General features: G+C 36.6%; 1 protein-coding gene across 1 annotated transcript in view; it reads left to right on the forward strand.

Moving 5' to 3' along the window:
• LOC149936882 (uncharacterized) overlaps positions 1-14,238 on the forward strand; it is a 74,682-nt gene that overhangs the window by 34,574 nt on the left and 25,870 nt on the right. The window contains exons 8-13 of the mRNA XM_090181285.1: positions 3,980-4,108; positions 5,114-5,339; positions 7,291-7,519; positions 10,601-10,831; positions 11,767-11,869; positions 13,520-13,670. Of these exons, the coding sequence (XP_090037411.1) occupies positions 3,980-4,108; positions 5,114-5,339; positions 7,291-7,519; positions 10,601-10,831; positions 11,767-11,869; positions 13,520-13,670 (1,069 nt within the window). The remainder of the gene's footprint in view (positions 1-3,979; positions 4,109-5,113; positions 5,340-7,290; positions 7,520-10,600; positions 10,832-11,766; positions 11,870-13,519; positions 13,671-14,238) is intronic.

The following is a 14,238-nucleotide window of genomic DNA, read 5'->3' on the forward strand; positions in this document are numbered from 1 at the left end:
GCAGTCGGCCAAACGAGCAGTCGGCTAAATGAGTAGTCGGAAAAATGAGCAGTCGGTCTAATGCACTGTCCATTTGGCCGACTGCCCATTTGGCCGAATTCTCAGTCGGCCAAATGGACAGTCGGACAAATGTTCAGTCGGTCAAATGAGCAGTCCATTTGGCCGACTGTCCATATGACCGACTTCTCAGTCGGACAAATGTGCAGTCGGCCAAATGTGCAGTCGGCCAAATGGACAGTCGGCGTAACGTGTATTTTGTGGTCGGCCAAATGAGAAGTCGGCCAAACGAAACTCTCCCCCGTCCGTTAGTAAGTTTCAAAGGAGGGGGGGGGGCAAGATAAAGAGGCATGGTATGAGCCACGGGTTGCGAGAGAGAGAGAGAAAGCGAGAGGGTATGGGAGTGCTAGACGGGGATAGGAACGGTCGTCCGTTAGTAAGTTTCAAAGGAGGGGGGCGGAAGAGAAAGAGGAATGGTATGAGCCACGGGTTGCGAGAGAGAGAGAGAGAGAGAGAGAGAGAGAGAGAGAGAGAGAGAGAGAGAGCGAGAGGGTAGAGGGGGGTTGCTCGGTGGGGGTAGGAGCGAGTTGTACGGGAACGTTTTGTAGAGAAGTGGAGGGGGATGGGGGCTCTGATAATTCGCAGAAATTTCGCAATATCTCGAAAACAGTAATTGATGAGGGGAGTCCCTTCGAGGGTTATTTTAATTGAGAGATAGGGAAACTGGCAATGGTACTATAGGCAAAGTAATTGACATTATCTATATTTCCACCGATACTCGCGAGTATTTAAACGAGTTGCCACTTTGTGTGCTTGTTAATTTTCCAACATACTCAGGTCCGTCGGTATACAACAATCTGATACCGATCCCACCAGTCACCGTTTCGTTTAAAAAGGGGCCACTTGTACTCGTAAGCAATTCCCACTGCAACTTGCTTACGCAATCAGCATTCATCGTTCCCAGGGCTTAACACTTGAGCAAGCAGTTGTTGATCTCGGACCCAACTAATTCGCTCTAGGCATGGCATACGTTGCCGTTTCGCGCGTAAAAACATTGGACGGCATAATTTTCGATCCCGGATTTAACGTAGAACGACTTTTGAAAGTCAATAGTAAGACCGGGCTAGCTTTAAAAAAAAAAGAACTGGAGAGGCTGAAACTACTATGATATGTATGTCATAAAAATTTCTTTAAATGTGTGTTCAATATTTCAATTATTTATATTGTCGCTAGCTCGTTCCGCTCAGGTTTTTGTCAAAAATACCCGTTGGGGTTTTGTGACGCCCTAGTTTTACCATACGTCAATGGGTTTATTTAAAAGAGAAATTTTATCAAACATCAGTGGGATATACGATGCAAATGGGTTTATTTAAAAGATAAATTTTATCCAACATCAGTGGGATATCCGATGTAAAATTGAAAACTTGGACTGGAAATCTATAATTTTTAGTCCTTGGGTCTATAATTGGATTTTGGTTATCTGGCAACGCTGCTTTCAAATCGGAACGACCCCGAAACCCCTCGCCCCTCCTCGTTTCCGAAACTCACTCCCTTCCCCCCTCCGAAATTCGCGGTGGAAAGAGAGAGAATATCGGGTGTCTTGCGTGTTGGGACAAACACGGCCCAACTCTCAGGGGCGACAGATTTGGAGAAAATAGATAGTCGAACCACCTCAGTAACGAAGCGAAGGCCAGCAGCTTCTCTCGCCGCCCCACCTTTGGCTTCGTGGCCGACTAAGCAAACATTCCTGAAAGCTCGGACGACGACGACGACCAACGTACCAAGCGCTCCTTATAATATAGATGGTTTCCTTTGTGTTCAATGGGAATCAGCTGTAAATTTTGTGGAAAAGTGTCGGATTTTTAAAATTACGTGAAAATCTTTTACAACGAATTTAAAAATTATTATTTTAATAATTTTGTAGCTTTGAAATATTTTTATAATTATATTTTAAATTGGTAAAAAATATATCGAATAGTCATGTATCACCGCTAGATGTGGTAAACAACTTACAAGGAGACGACCCGAGGTGTAACACACCGATTTGGTTCAAACTCGGGGGATTGGTAGACCTTCATGTAACTTGAAAAACCTTAAAGGGAAATGTCTCCATAGTCAACCATTTTGCCATGGCAACCAAAAATGTTTTTGACAACACAAAATGGAAATTTTCCCATTGAATATAACATGGGAATCTGAACAATTTTCTTAAATTTTTTAAAATGCTAAAAATAGAAAATATAAATAAAAAAATAATGCAAAAGTTTGAAATTGATTAAAATTGGTCAGATTCCCATGTTATATTCAATGGGAAAATTTCCTATTTGTTTTGTCAAAAACATTTTTGGTTGCCATACCAAAACGGTTGCTTATGGAGACATTTCCCTTTAGGGTGTTTCAAGTAACATGAAGGTCTACCAAACCCCCGAGTTTGAACAAAATCGGTGTGTTACACCTCGGGTCGTCTCCTTGTTAGTCCAAACAAAACCAAATGTGAATAAAAAATGCCTTCAAACAGAACTTTGTAACTTGTTAAGACTTTACCTAAGGTAAATCAAACAAGACGTACACTCTTAAAAAAAGGGTGTATTTTCAAACCTGTAAGGGGTTTTTCTTGTCCCATATTTAACACCTTAACAGGTTTATAAAGGATGTTATTCTACACCTTAAAAAGCAGTTTTCCTGCTAGGGTGTTTATTTACACTGTTTGGGGTGCTTATGTCCTCCGTTTTGGTTCCTTTGTTAACAGTTTGTGGTATAAAACTATTCCCTTCAGGGTTATTATCTACTCCCTCTTTGGTACAAGACCACTCCTTTTAGGGTTCCAAACGACTCCCTTCAGGGTGTTACACTACCCCCTTCAGGGTTCTACAATACTCCCTTAAGGGTTCTATAATACTCCCTTTAAAGTTTTTAACTACTCCCTTTAAAGTTTTTAACTACTCCCTTTAAAGTTTTTAACTACTCCCTTTAAAGTTTTTAACTACTCCCTTTAAGGTTCTAGACTACTGCAGTAAGGGTGCTACAATACTCCCTTTAAAGTGTTAAAATACTCCTTTTAGGGTACTAAACTACTGCCTTAAGAGAGCTACACCCTTACCAGGTGTTAAATCACTCAATTTACGGGGTAATATAACACCCTTTATACACCTTTTCAAGTTGTTAATTTGGGACAATAAAAATCCCTTTAGGGCGTTTAAATTAACATTAAACAGTGTTTTTTTACAGATATTACACCCTTAATATAGCATTAAAACACCCTTTTTAACAGTGTACGACGGTCGGAATACACACAATCCTTCTAATGTGTTTAGTTTGTTTGAGCTATTCACAGCAACCTGCAACGCCGGCATCGCAACCAAAATATATCCACGTGAAAATACGCAGCCATGTTAGGGTATAAAAGCGGGTAAATAAGCCTGCTATACCTCATAATGTAAAGGTACTGTCAGGTGCAAAAACGTAATTTTGAAATCGGGAAATTACCTAAATAGTCAAGACCTGGGCTCTAGAGCACAATTTTAAATGAGTAGGTACTAAAATAACTGTTAGAAATTAAAATTCAATGATCAATAATGACGAAATATTACTTACCATTCCCAATTCTTTCGTATTGCCCCTGTTTTACACGTTAAATTTCGGCATCGTATAGTGTCACATCAATAACAGCGGCACTACAACCCGCCTCGAAACGATTCTGACTATTTGGCTCAGATTGGTCAAAAACCAATGATTCTATTTCCGGTTAGAAGAAGTGACTAGTTTCTCAGAATTAAAAATTTCTGAGCTTCTGAATTTGAATTCGGACAAACTAGACGCACCCCTGGTAGCGCTGTTTCTCCACACTGAAAAATGGCAGACGTTTGCGCCGTCCTTAGCTGTACAGCGGCTTATTCGACCGTTATTTTGAATTATCGACTAAGACTATCCACTTAGAAGAGAAGTGAGGAAATTAAAGTAACTAACATAAACTTATTTTTAGGAATCACTGATGTTTTGCCGAATTCCGGAGCTCTTAACGGCACTTTGTTTTGTGGAATCTTTGGAGGATAATGAAGCTATTCTCGTTCAAGGCTTAACGGTTCTTAGCAGATTAGGGGATTCTCCAATGGTACGTTTCAAGGAATTTATTAACTATTGTAGAGATCCGCGTTTAGCATACTTAAGAAACGCACCAGTGCAAATAATAAAAACATAAAATGTATACATTTGGAATGTTTAAGGATCTATTGAGACCGTGCTACGAATGTAAGACGTAGTCAGCTTAGGACCCAAGTCATCTAACGATTTTTAATGCCTTTAAATCAGGTGGCCGAGTTACAATGCGTAGGAGGGTGGTGGTAAGCCCTTTATGCCACGCGAGCCAACAGCTCCCTACACTTACAATTAACGTGAACAAGTTTATGGAAAAGGGAAACTTGCCAAATTGAATTAAAGAAACACCGATTCGTTCTTTCACTGAAGTGCTTGGATAATTTATATTGTTTTGACGAAACTAGTCTAGTTACGCATAAAATAATGTATTTAAATAGATTAAAAATAGCGCAGAAAGTAAGTGATTTTCTATTCGAGACAAGCTTTAATGTCGACTACACTCCGAGTTTAGTTTAGCAGGTCAAAAGCCAAAATCTCGACTGTAAACCACTTCTTTTTTATGGGAATAATCAGAGCCACCATAGTCTTTCTTAGACATTCTAAGTACATACATTTCTAATTTAGTAATAGGTGGTTAGGTGACTCGCTGATGCCTTTTCGAGAACCGTGGGTCATCTAACTTAGTATCATAAGTTTATATTTATAATTCACGTCAGTTTAAAGTTTTACTGAAAGTCATTCTTAGAAAGACCACACATTTTTAGTGGACTGAGTCATACGCGCTCTTGGTATCGTCATCATAATGGGCGCGTGTGGGGAGGTGTGGGACCATCGCGTGATTGATACCCAAATGGTAAGTAATTATAGACTTATGATAGTATCATTCCATTAATATTTTCCCGGTTATTTGTACCCGAAGCTGAATGGCGTTAAATCCTAGCTCGACAAAAATTTCACGACTGAATGCGAAAAAAAACGAGAAACGAGCCTTCTTAAAATCCAACTCAGCCAACTTATTCAGTCTTATTTAGATGGAGATGCGCTAGCGGAAGTGGTTCTGATGGATGCCTTGGATTATTCCGGCGACGTGTACCGCCAATACGAAGACAAGTCGCTCCTGCGGGAACTGAATAAGTTGCTAGTGGCCTTCTCGCAGCCGAACAACATGAGGAGACCGTCCCCAATTGGAGAGAGTTCTGGCTCCAGCACGTGCCCCGACAGAGAAAGTCCGGCTACTGGGACGACTGGTAAGTGTTAGGACCTTCGTAGGAACTAGGATCAGCTATTTCCATAAGCTTCAAACTTCGTTTACATAGGGGAAACACTCCAGCTTAGGTCTTGAGTAATTTATTCTGTTGTTGACAGAAATCTTTCCAGTTTAGGTAAACGCCTTTAAATTCGGTGCCAAATTTGGCTATTTTAAGAATAGTAATTTTTTGGGTTAATTTCTAGTTAAAGATAACAATAAAGCAAAAATATTTACACTAAATTAGTTATATAAAAATAAGTGATTAATTATAAAATTGTGCACGGAATTCCCTCTGCCTAAATAGTTAGTAAGCAAGGCTCTGTTTTGGCGATATTTGAATTACGATTCCAGATGGCCCAATCGTTAGCTAGTACGCCTGGTGGTTCGAGGCCCAGCAAACTTAACGCTGTATTAGAATAAATTGATTTTCTAAAAATTTGCTTATTTATTTGCAATTAGTTTTTTTTTTAATTTCTGTAATCCTCACCCACCAATACAATGAACAAACAAATTAATAAACGGTGCTATTGTTACGGATAAGAGTACCGACACTTTTATGCTGTATTCTATGGGTCCCTACGAGTTTAAAATGTCAAATGAATCACGGTCCAGGTCCTAAAAAGCCCCGTTTCAGAGTTACGTTAAATCTTATTTAAAAATGCCCACCTTGGGCTCTAATACACCAACGACAACGGCGTAAAAATTAGTGACGAAAGTTTTCAAATATTTCTGGTGTATTACGAATACTCTCAGAACCCTGAGGTATGCTGCCGTAAGTCGTTGACATCACGGACTTCGGTTTTGTAAACTAAGTGTTTGAGCTTTCCCCAAAGATAAAAATCGAATGGTTCAAATCGGGAAATCGTGCGCATTTTGATCCGTTGTTGTAAATAATTTTTTTTGTATTTATTAAAAACGATAACAATTTCATTATGTGTTCTTGGTTTTTGCGTATCACTCACTACTAGGGTTAAGCTGATGTTATCATTCACTTGAAAGATTTAATAATTAGTCAATCTTTCCAGCTTAATTTTAGTAAGTTCAAAATCGGGCGGTGCATACTTCTGAATGATCTCTTAATTATCTCTTGAAATTCGACAATCTGTTTATCACTTTATCGCTAAAAACCAACCGATAAATTTATGAAAACAATTGGGATCAAGGAAGAATTAAGAGCAGCACGGGGGGCATTCGGGGGCAATGCCCGCTCAAAAATAAATGTTGCCCCCTCAAATGAAATTTTTATTTGCCCCCCCCCCTGCCCCTCAATTGAATCCATTCCCCCTCATAGAATACTCTCTGCCCCTTCAACTCTATTAGTTTTTTAAACTTCTATTCGTTGAAATTTTCCGTTTGGACCACTTGTCTTGTTTTAGATCGTTATTTATAGGAAACTATATCTTAATAAAATACAAGTTGTAGAATGGTCTGCTTCAGAAAGCAAGGTTTTTCTTTTTGTTGAATACCAAAAACATTTCACGGCGCCACTTATGTTAATTTTTGAAATTATGTAACGAAAAAAATGTGCCCCCTCACAAAAAGCTACTGCCCCCTTAACGTCCTGCCAAATTGGTGATGCGTACACAATTTCCGCGTGTATTACCGCGTCAAACGATATAAAATGTAAAACTTAAAATTTATATAAAAAAGTATATTAATAATAATAGTCGGCTAACCAAATACCCAAGGAACCACAAAGGCCTAAATCACTAGTTACTTGTGAAGCCAATTACCGGTGGCCTGGTTAAATTTCCGATGTAATAGTTTTTGCAAGTTAGTATATATTATCTTTAGTGTTTAGCAATTTCTCTCTCGAAACGAATTTGAAAAATCAGCGGGAGCCTGCTAAGATACATTTTCTAAGCGAGTAACATTAGCAGGATAGGGAGATGGTCAGTTCTCTGCTAAGATGTAGTTCTGATTTCCTTTAATTTTGTTGCCCTTGTTAGGTCCCAGCTCTTCCAAATCCAGTAGGTCTTCTTATCAAAGCGGAACTGGCCAGGACGGTCTGGAAAAGAAGGATTTGTTTAAAACGAATTCCGGCACAGACCTGGGAAACGCGAATCTGTCGAAATCGCAGTCTTACAACGTTTTCAGTCAGAGCTCAAGCGGACCCCGACACTCGCTTCCAATCATTAAGAGAAGCCTCAAATCAGAACTACAGAACATTTCTGAAAGGTACATTCTCTTATAGAATCCTTATAATGATTAACTTATTTCAATTTTAATTATTATTATAATAATTAAAACATGGATAGATCATTTCTAACACTATTTAATTATTGTAATCTCGATTTAATCATTTCAATCACGATTTAATCATTTCAATCACGATTTAATCATTTCAATCACGATTTAATCATTTCAATCACGATTTAATCATTTCAATCACGATTTAATCATTTCAATCACGATTTAATCATTTCAATCACGATTTAATCATTTCAATCACGATTTAATCATTTCAATCACGATTTACACATTTCAATAGATCTCGATTTAATCATTTCAATCACGATTTAATCATTTCAATCACGATTTCATCATTTCAATCACTATTTAATCATTTCAATCACGATTTAATCATTTCAATCACGATTTAGTCATTTCAATCACGATTTAGTCATTTCAATCACGATTCAATCATTTCAATCACGATTTAATCATTTCAATCATGATTTAATCATTTCAATCACGTTTTAATCATTTCAATCACGATTTAATCATTTCAATTACGATTTAATCCTTTCAATCACATTTTAATCCTTTCAATCACGATTTAATCATTTCCATCACGATTTAATCATCTCAATCACGATTTAATCATCTCAATCACCATTTAATCATTTCAATCATGATTTAATCATTTCAATCACGATTTAGCCATTTCAATCGCGTTTTAATCATTTCAATAATGATTTAATCATTTTAATCACGATTTAATCATTTCAGTCACGATTTAATCATTTCAATCATGTTTTAATCATCTCAATCACGTTTTAATCATTTCAATAACGATTTAATCATTTCAATCATGATTTAATCATCTCAATCACGATTTAGTCATTTCAATCATGATTTAATCATCTCAATCACGATTTAGTCATTTCAATCATGATTTAATCATTTCAATCGTGATTTATTCATCTCAATCACGTTTTAATCATTTCAATAACGATTTAATCATTTCAATCACGATTTAATCATCTCAATCACGATTTAGTCATTTAAATCACGATTTAATCATTTCAATCACGTTTTAATCATACCAATAACGATTTAATCATTTCAATAACGATTTAATCATTTCAATCACGATTTAATCATTTCAATAACGATTTAATCCTTTCAATCACGATTTAATCATCTCAATCACGATTTAATCATTTCAATCATGATTTAATCATTTCAATCACGATTTAGCCATTTCAATCACGTTTTAATCATTTCAATAACGATTTAATCATTTTAATCACGATTTAATCATTTCAGTCACGATTTAATCATTTCAATCATGTTTTAATCATCTCAATCACGTTTTAATCATTTCAATAACGATTTAATCATTTCAATCATGATTTAATCATCTCAATCACGATTTAGTCATTTCAATCATGATTTAATAATTTCAATCGTGATTTAATCATCTCAATCACGTTTTAATCATTTCAATAACGATTTAATCATTTCAATCACGATTTAATCATCTCAATCACGATTTAGTCATTTAAATCACGATTTAATCATTTCAATCACGTTTTAATCATACCAATAACGATTTAATCATTTCAATAACGATTTAATCATTTCAATCACGATTTAATCATTTCAATAACGATTTAGTCATTTCAATCATGATTTAATCATTTCAATCACAATTTAATCATTTAAATCACGATTAAATCATTTCCATCACGATTTAATCGTTTCAGTCACGATTTAATCATTTCAATCACGTTTTAATCATCTCAATCACGTTTTAATCATTTCAATAACGATTTAATCATTTCAATCACGATTTAATCGTTTCAATCACGATTTAATCCTTTCAATCACGTTTTAATCATTTCAATCACGATTTAATCATTTCAATCACGATTTAGTCATTTCAAACACGATTTAGTCATTTCAATCAAGATTTAATCATTTCAAACACGATTTAGTCATTTCAATCACGATTTAGTCATTTCAAACACGATTTAGTCATTTCAATCACGATTAATCATTTCAAACACGATTTAATCATTCCAATCACGAAATAATCATTTCAATCACGATTTAGTCATTTCAATCACGATTTAATCATTTCAATCACGATTTAATCATTTAAATCACGATTAAATCATTTCCATCATGATTTAATCGTTTCAGTCACGATTTAATCATTTCAATCACGTTTTAATCATCTCAATCACGTTTTAATCATTTCAATAACGATTTAATCATTTCAATCACGATTTAATCGTTTCAATCACGATTTAATCCTTTCAATCACGTTTTAATCATTTCAATCACGATTTAATCATTTCAATCACGATTTAGTCATTTCAAACACGATTTAGTCATTTCAATCAAGATTTAATCATTTCAAACACGATTTAGTCATTTCAATCACGATTTAGTCATTTCAAACACGATTTAGTCATTTCAATCACGATTAATCATTTCAAACACGATTTAATCATTCCAATCACGAAATAATCATTTCAATCACGATTTAGTCATTTCAATCACGATTTAATCATTTCAATCACGATTTAATCATTTCAATCACGATTTAATCATTTCAATCATGATTTAATCATTTCAATCACGATTTAATCATTTCAATCACGAATTAGTCATTTCAATCACGATTTAGTCATTTCAATCATGATTTAGTCATTTCAATCACGATTTAGTCATTTCAAACACGATTTAGTCATTTCAATCACGATTTAATCATTACAATCAGGATTTAGTCATTTCAATCACGATTTAGTCATTTCAATCACGATTTAATTATTTCAATCACGATTTAATCATTACAATCAGGATTTAGTCATTTCAATCATGATTTAATCATTTCAATCACGATTTAAGTATTTCAATCACGATTTAATTATTTCAATCGCGATTTATTTAATCCATCAAACATGATTTATTTAATCCATCAAACATGATTTATTTAATCCATCAATCACGATTTAATTAATTCCAGTTCGTCCTTAGCTTTTGTCTGGCTTACTAAATAACGGGACATTTTCTTTTGTATCTTAGCTCATCGAAGTGCTCCACCGAAAGAGAAGCAACAGCGTCCTCCGTGTACACTCTGCCGACCACTGCTTATATTCCGAGGTCGAACTCGGCGCCACAAGCCAATTTACTCCACAGCAACGCCTCAGTCTTTCAGCCACAAAATAATCAGTCGTCAAGGTGGCGTCCCGCTAGTACAAACCCCAAATCTTCCGAAGAACATTGCAAAAAAGGGGTCTCACCCAAGAGAAACAGGTCAGAAAACATTAAACTGTACATTTCCTGGATAGATTTCACTGCTCAGAATTTAATCATTACACTCATAAGATTATAATATACTAGCTCCCTATAATTTGGAATCGTACATAAGTTGTAAGTTAACAGCGATTTCACCCAAGACGTTTAAGTCGCGGTGTGCCGCCATCTGATGCCGAAAAATTGAAATATGAGCTTGCCTGTGAAATCCGGTTTCTTTCAACGACGGGATCGAATCTCGTTAAGCCTAGCACGAGTTGTCGCGAAAGATAAGCTTTAAACTAGGGGCTCCGAAAAGGTGTTCCGCGGAAGGGTCACAGGGGTTTCGAGAATTCGTAGTGCGGCCATCTTTGCTTGTGTCTAGAGTCTTTTTAGATAAGTAAAAAAAATTGTTGGGGTTCCGCCAGAATTAGGTGGATAATTTAGGGTTCCATAGCAAAAAAAATGGGAACCGCTGTTTTAAACTACGAATATTTTACGATATTTTTCCAAAATGTTGACACAATAGTTGTTTCGTTTAAAAGTTATATTTCCGTGAGCCAGGACCTGCAAGTTTCTGTATATATAGTGCTTGTTGAAATAATGGAAACTTTTCACTTGTACGGTTTGCAAAAAGTGTTTCCTTTTAACCAGGTAGCTTTTTCGACGTATTAAGGCTTAGCAAAAACACTACGTTCTATTTAAAAGTGAAAAGTTGACATTATTTGTATAAGCACTTAGCACGATATCAACAGAGCCTTGCAGGTCCTGGCTCTCGGAAATATTACATCTTGGCAATTTCCATGAAGATGTTTTATTGAAGTGCCAAATCGCTCTTAACGTTAGATCTATGGCGGATTCTTACTTATAGGGAGCTAGTTTATTATATACTTATGGTATAGGGGGATGTATACTTCTGGCGTATAATATACTCTTGATTTAATTTTCTGTTGCAGAAAGTCTCCGAGTAAGAACAGACCTTCACGCTCACACACTCACGAAGGAGCCAATGACGCGTCCAAAGCACCCACGAGGACAGAAAAAGTACCTCTAGACAGAGTACGTCCTTTAAAACTCATTAAATTAAAAACAAAAATCATCTGTTAACACGCGCTGCGACTTATTTTTAACGTAACTAGCTTCTGTTTAACCTGGTGGCAGTAATGTGAAATTCCTTAATCCACCACAAACATGGACGTTCATACTCCCTTTCAGACTGTCAATATTTAGTGTTTCTTAGAATATCTGAAGTTCAATATTTTTTAAGTAAAATATATTTTGAAGTTATATTGTTGATAAGTCAATTTTTGGCATGCAGTTAAGAATTAATTTATTTATAGTTAGGGTGAATGACTATGTTGGCACGATTTTTAACGTTGCTCCCAATACCCTTCATGCTCGAAAAGGGTTGCCAGATTATCGTACCGAGTTTCGATTTGTATCGTACTAGATTAAGAAGGATCGTAGGGCAGAAAACCAGTCACAAATTCTCTTCCCACTGGTTTCCTCTTCCATAAAGAGGTTAACGGTAATAGTGAGTGTAGGGAGCTGTTGGCTCGCGTGGTATCATGGGCTTGCCACCACCCTCCTACGCATTGTAACCCGGCCACCTGAATTAAGGCTTTAAAAGTTGCTCGATGACTTAGGCCTGAGGTGGTGCCGTGGGTATTAGCCTAGCTGATTATTGATTATTGATTAAGCCCTAAAAATAAAAAAACATTTTGTTAAACCTATTATGACGTATAATTTCACTCGCTTTTATGTACGAAAAAAAAACGTGAGAAAATATTTGGTGAATATTTCCGATTCGTGGCGGCAATTTTCACGCGCCCACCAAATCGGAAGAGCGTGTTTGGAAGTGGGAGTCTGGAATCTGGGAGATAACCTTTGTTAAAGATGCAATATTTAAAGATATATAAAGGTTTCCGCTCGATAGAAAACAGTTGTTACACGGATCGTACTTTGGATCGTATTTTCTTGTAAGATCACATTTTTGCCGTACGATTCTGCCTTCGGATCGGATATCGTACCGCGGATTCAATTATCGTACAAATACGATCCGGATCGTACATCTGGCAACTCTGTGCAGCTCGAAGAGTAAGCTCCTTCTCCCAAAACCAAATCAAATCAGCCCGATATCTCATTGGTTCCCTAAAACTGACGCCTTTGAACGCGATTGAAGCGCCTGCCGGTGACGTTTTACTTACCCTCCCCTCTCGTGACAGGGGGAACTTCGACCGTGATGGCCACGGGCCGGCTCAACATAGTTATATAAATATAATCGTTTGATTTCTACCTTGTCTATAACATCATATACATAAATAATAACTCAAAAGTATGCCATAAAAGCATTATCATTACCAATTCCGTAACGAACAATGCGTCATCAATTTTATAGAAGGGAAACCGAAGTTAGTGAAGCGGATTTTGAAAACGTGCAAAATTCCTCTCGCGTTTCGGGCTTTGACTGTAAGCTATTCTTCAGCTAGTGCCACACGATCACGAGGTTTTGTTTCCATGGTAACCTTTTCAATAGCCCAAATTTTTAGGACATTTCCATTTTGAGCTCTACTTATTGTATGTTCCGTGAAAAACAAGGTCTCATTGAAATTTTATCTATTAAAATGTTATACAGTGGCATACTAATGAGTGATTATGTTAACTATGATAAAATGGAACGTGATTTTCTCTGACTCTCTTGGAATGAAGGTGCAATCCGTTCCCATTTCACGGTCTTCGTTTTCGAGTGCCAGGCGGCAGTCTTTGCCCAAAATTGTTCCGAAACGTCACATCCGAAATCAAACGTCCGGAGAAGAGGAATACTACACCGCCGACGAAAGCAACGACTCTGGCGACGAAGGTGAGCGACCATTAAAGCCTTTGTACCAAATCGTAAGCGACCATAGACCAATTAAAGAACTGAAGTGCACTTGACTGCAGACGCTTATCTTTGTGAATATTACGACTAGCTGACACACTTATGGAGTGTATTAGGTCCGATTGCAGCGTTGCCAGACGTACGATAATTTCGCGATTTTTTGGGACGTACGATATTTTCAATGGCGTACTATACATTTTTCGATAATTCAGCTCACGCGTTCGATAATGTACGATATTTTTTTTTAATTGGCTGAAAACCAGTTAAAACTGATTTTTAAACATAAGTTTTCATTCGGTCGAAAGTGCTATTATAAATTTTGATTTCACAAGTTTAATGACGTCACTATTTCACACGCAATTTAAATCTACAATCATTTTTCAGGCATACTATAATTTTTTCTGAGGTCGAGAATTTTTAGGCTCTGGTACGATAATTTAAGTTTCAGGAACTGGCAACGCTGTCCGATGGTTAAGATTTCCAATGGCACGGCCAACTTTGACACTCGCGCAATAGCGGCCAACCCATTCGCCCATGAGCTTTCTATTAT

This window comes from Leiobunum rupestre, chromosome 7 (assembly GCF_980474605.1).
Source record: "Leiobunum rupestre chromosome 7, qqLeiRupe1.1.hap1, whole genome shotgun sequence".
NCBI lineage: Eukaryota > Metazoa > Arthropoda > Arachnida > Opiliones > Sclerosomatidae > Leiobunum > Leiobunum rupestre.